General features: G+C 46.1%; 1 protein-coding gene across 2 annotated transcripts in view; it reads right to left on the reverse strand.

Annotated features, from left to right (window-relative positions):
- MINA (MYC induced nuclear antigen) overlaps positions 1–3,509 on the reverse strand; it is a 15,188-nt gene extending 11,679 nt beyond the window's left edge. The window contains exons 1-2 of one of the 2 annotated variants that reach the window (XM_009323898.1): positions 3,435–3,509; positions 1,204–1,639 (exon numbers count right to left, since the gene is read on the reverse strand). In XM_009323898.1, the coding sequence (XP_009322173.1) occupies positions 1,204–1,635 (432 nt within the window). In that variant the 5' untranslated portion in view covers positions 1,636–1,639; positions 3,435–3,509. Of the gene's footprint in view, positions 1–1,203; positions 1,640–2,715; positions 2,790–3,434 lie in introns of those variants that run through there. The other variant, XM_009323897.1, reaches the window with a different exon arrangement.
- Positions 3,510–5,074: the final 1,565 nt, after the last annotated feature.

Below are 5,074 nucleotides of genomic sequence, written 5' to 3' on the forward strand. Positions count from 1 at the left end.
ACTGCAGACGCAAAGGAGGTCTGCCGGGAAGGTAATCGGTAAGCCAAGAAGCCTGATGCCATTTATAGGTTGCAAAAACACACAAACAAGGCTAGACAAAGGAAAACAAACCACCCATCATCCCACGAACAGCAAAACTTCTTAAGACAATAAACACATGCAGGATTTGCATTATATAGGCTAGCATCAAAGAGAGCATACAAAGGTTAGAGACCCTTTTCCAGTGACTCCAACTGTTCGGGCATATTCAAGAACAAACTTTATTCATCCACATCTAACATGTGACAGACGATGCACCAAGGGATGACTCTCATATCAGAAGATGCCAACTACCAGAGCTGCGCAAGTGCAACTTCAACCAGAATTTATGTAGGTTCAGCGCTAGCTCTAGATTTCAGCGTAAGCCATGCAAAGTTTCAACTTCACCTGCAGATGCCCCTGCCCCTGGCCATTACAGCTACACTTGAACTGAGATCAGCCAGCAACACTATACTTGGGACTCAGCTGTGTATTTGGGTCCTTACGGACCACTTCACAATTAAATTGTGTTGACACCACGGGACGAAAAAGGACTACCTACATCCAAGTACCTTTAAACATCCGAGTCCTTTACACAACTGTGTGGACACCGCTGCCTCATTCTCAATACATGAGGATTGCAAAAGCATCAAAACGAACAAAAGAGGGAGGACACTCAGCTAAAATGTGGTGCACCGCTTCTGTGGTGCAATTCAAAGCCAATCCATTGACAAGAACAGTGGAGTGTCCTGGAAATATTTTACGTGGTTTCACACCTTGCCCTCCATTAAAAGAAAGCGGTACAAGAGCCACTATTTGCACAAGGAAACAGTGGGGCAGAAGGGATAATTTAAGCAGACACAGATGCATAATCATCAATTCTGTGCATTTAGTTTTTTCTAAACTTTTATGTGACAAAGCAGATTTTCCAAAAGGAATGCTTAGTATTATAGCATGAATCAGATTTTGTTCTTACTGCAGAGCACGGAAGCATGATGGGCAGTGCAAAAGTATAAACCATGTTTTCATTAATACAGTTCAGGTATAGATTTCAGCAGGTCATCGCTGTCAGCTACTTCCCCTGGATTTACTGGGGACAGAGACGAAGCTGTATGTAGTATGACTCAAGCAAAGTATACCACATTATAAAACATGCATCAATTATATTCAATGAAACGATCCAACCTTAAATCTCTGAGGCTGATGAAACTGTATTGTTGCCTTTTTCTGGTCAAAATCCTTCTTCAGCTGCATGTAATTCACTTTGCCTTCTTTATTTAAAACTTTCTTTTTTCCATTCACACATCTGCAGATATTTATATCTCGCCCATAGTATAGACCCTGGCTGCACAGTTCCTTCAAATCTGACAACTGGAACAGGGACTGGTAGTAAGCAGCCAGCAGGGGATCATTTCTCTGAATGAGCAGTGGCTTTTGCTCCCAGTACTCCCTGAAAAACATCTCTTGTTTGATGGGAGAGATCAAGCTTCCGAAGAGGCTGTCTGGGCTCTCAAAACTCATGACTGACAGAGAACAAGCTGCTTCCACCTTTGCTCGTTTGCATTGTGCCTGCATCGCTTTTCCCATTTCAGCATGCTTCCCGCCTTTCTTGGGCATGTTCCTGTTCAAGAGGAGAGAGAACCAAAACAGTCAACCAGTAACACAATCTGAAAAGCTCATGGGCCCAGAGCAGCTCCACTTGCCTTCTCCAGTGGGATATGAGAGTACACTGGGAACAGCTCTGCGTCCAGATGCTCACTGTTTGCTCCAAGCAGCAGAAAAGGGAAAGCCCACAGCAGGCCTCTAATCCTCTCTCAAACCTCAGCGAACTCTACTAGGAGCCATTGCTCACAGAAGCTCAAATCCCACAGCTGAGTTTGTACTAAAAAACACATGATGAAACCCAATGGCCACACAACAGATCTTTACAAATGCAGGAATCCACCCACACAAAGAGCCTGTGGTAGACTGGTCTTCTGTAGCAAGACCTGCAAATTATTAAAAAATTAACTTGGCTTTAAGAGATTTAATGGCAACATGCAAAGGGCGTGGAGAGAGGGGACACGATCAGAAGCTTGTACTCTATTACACTTCCTTGAAATGCATTAACATTGGGGAAAAAAAAAACACAGTGAAGACTTCCCAATGACTTCCCAGCCAGAGCACGATGGAGGAGGATGTATGGCATTTCAAGAGCAGAACCCAACCAGTTAAACGCAGTGGGTAGGGCGGTGTGTGTCAAGGAAGGCTTTCCTTTCAAGCTGGCTTACACATCATAAACCCAGTGTCTACACAGCTGTACAGTTACCAGGTTAAAGCTTTAGCAGGACCTACAGAGAAGGCAGCTACTGCAGTCAGGGGACTGCAGCAGACTGACACCAGTCCAACAGCACATACTAAGGGCTATGCAAGAATACAGTGAACAGAAAACACACGGAAATGGGGTACGGAAAGAGGGAGGCCAAGTGAAAGAATGAATTGCTGTGAGGGAAGAAGGAATATGTAATCAGGTTCAGTGGGCAAGTATGATTCAATTGGCAGGAGCTCCCAAAGAAACAGCAAAACCCAGAGCAGACTCCCCTGTAGGTGGAGCAGGTTTTAGGAACATGAAGTGAGGGCACCCGCTTGAGGTCTCAGGCCCTGCGAACAATTTTATGCTAAATTTTGTGGCAGTGCCAGGCATCTAGTGATGCTCACCATGCAGTGACAGTGGCTCACATCTCAGCCTCTGTCAGGGTTCCCATACTGTATCTTGAATGGCCAGGTTTAGCAAAACTACATTTACAGAAGAGAGGAACCATTGTTAGGCCTTTCTGTTGATGCTATGCAACTACACCAAAACCTAAAATTATTAGGTTCTGCTTCCGTCTCTGCAGAGCTCTCGAAGTTTGTGGTTTATGTAGAATAAAAAGAATTCTTTCATCAAAGTGCAGACATTTAAGTTTAAAGTTGGAAGTTTTGTTTTTCCAGGTAGCTAGTGTGTTCGTATATCATTATATAAAAATAAAAAAGTTAATTCACAAAGGGTTTATCTGCCAAGTTCTCAAGAAAGTTAAGGCAAAAATCAAGTAACGGTAGGTGTAACACCGTAGTACGTGCAGACATACTTTCATTAACTTTAAGTCTGCACCAGCATTTCATCCCCCAGAGTAGCCCTGAGCGCCATGCAGCAGTAAAAGCCTGCCTGAGAAGCTGAGTTAAGTATCCTATATAAGCTAGCACCAAGTCCTGTAGCACCGCAGCTTGCCTGCTAGGTCTGGGCTGGTCAACTCAAAGTGACTCTGGGCATGTCTGAGCAAGTTTGCGAAGCCAACGCATAAGGAGTAAGAGCATGCCGATGCTTCCATTTGTAAGTAAAAATGACAGCTTTACTCCCAAAAGTAATGGCTCTCATTTATTAAGATGCTTTTACTTACACAGATCCCTTATCATGAAACTTAAAATTCCAGTTCTGGTATCTGCACACAGTACTAAGTTCTCCTGTGCAGCAGTATGCAGGCCACCCTCGCTGCTCCACTAACTCCTGGGCAGAGTGTTTCATCAGTAGTTCCTATAACAGCCTGTACCTCAACAGGAACCCACAGTCACCTTAGTCCTGCAGAAGGGAATCCATATCACCACCTTCCTGAGAGGATGGACATTCCTGGCTGCAGCAAGCTACAGTTCTCTATAAGGCAAGGGAATGCTTAAAAAAAGACTGAAAATTAGTCCCCAGTTACTATCAACATCTCAAGATGCTGCCAGCGCTGAGATCTACAACTGACATCCCCGAATGCCAGCAACACAAATGCAACCAAGTCTGAATTGCCAGTTTTGAATCCCAGACCTAAATCTACAATATCAACTTCTCAGCTCACTCACGTTGTATTTAACAAAGTTAAATTCAGATATGCACTATTCACAGGATGCGGCTTCATTTACACCATCTGCTGTTCTGTAGTGTTTTGTTAGTTATTACAACTGTAGAACCACAGAATGCTTTGGGTTGGAAGGGACCTTTAAAGACCACCTAGTTCCAACCCCCTGCCATGGACAGGGACATCTTCCACTAGATCAGGTTGCTCAGAGCCCCAGCCAACCAGACCTTGAACACTTCAATTACAGGACACCCATGATTTCTCAAGGCAACCTCTTCCCGTGTCTCACCACCCTCATCAAAAAATATTTCTTCCTTGTATCTAACCTAAACCTACCCTCTTTCAGTTTAAAACCATTGCCCCTTGTCCTGTTGCAACAGGACCTGCTAAAAAGTTTGCCACCATCTTTTTTATAAGCCCCCTTTAAGTACTGATAGGCTGCAATAAGGTCTTCCCAAAGCCTTCTCTTCTCCAGGCTGAACAACCCCAACTCTCTCAGCCTTTCTTCACAGGACAGGTGCTCCATCCCTCTGATCATTTTTGTGGCCCTCCTCTGGACCCGCTCCAACGGGTCCCTCATTTTTGTGGCCCTCCTCTGGACCCGCTCCAACAGGTCCCTGTCTTTCTTGTGCTGGGGACCCCAGAGCTGGATGCAGTCCTCCAGGTGGGGTCTCACCAGAGCAGAGTAGAGGGGCAAAATCACCTCCCTCGACCTGCTGGCCACGCTGCTTTTGATGCAGCCCAGGGTATGGTTGGCCTTCTGGGCTGCGAGCGCACCTTGTCGGCTCATGTCCAGCTTTTCCTCCACCAGTACCCCCAAGTCCTTCTCGGCAGGGCTAGAGAAAAAAACCACAGCAACAGAACGAACCTGTTCCTGCTTCAGACAGAAACAATTACTTCACGTCAGTAATTTTCAGCTCGCTCACCACATATACCTGTTTATGAGTTCAGGCCTCTAAACTGGCCCAGCAACTGCAGGGCCAACCCAAAAGCAGTTCCCTCCAAAGCAATGGGGAAGAAAGATGGCCACAGCGATTCTGAGGCCACGCAGCCCCCACTGCTCCCCCTCACCGCACTGCCACACCGGGCTACGATTAAACTTGTTCCAGAAGGGAACCACGCAGAAAACCGTGCTCCCGTGCCCGCAGCGGGCAGCAGCCTGAGCTCCCTGCCGGCCTCACTGGCGCGGCCGGGCTGCC

Source organism: Pygoscelis adeliae, unplaced genomic scaffold, assembly GCF_000699105.1.
Source record: "Pygoscelis adeliae isolate BGI_AS28 unplaced genomic scaffold, ASM69910v1 Scaffold124, whole genome shotgun sequence".
NCBI classification, from domain to species: Eukaryota; Metazoa; Chordata; class Aves; order Sphenisciformes; family Spheniscidae; genus Pygoscelis; species Pygoscelis adeliae.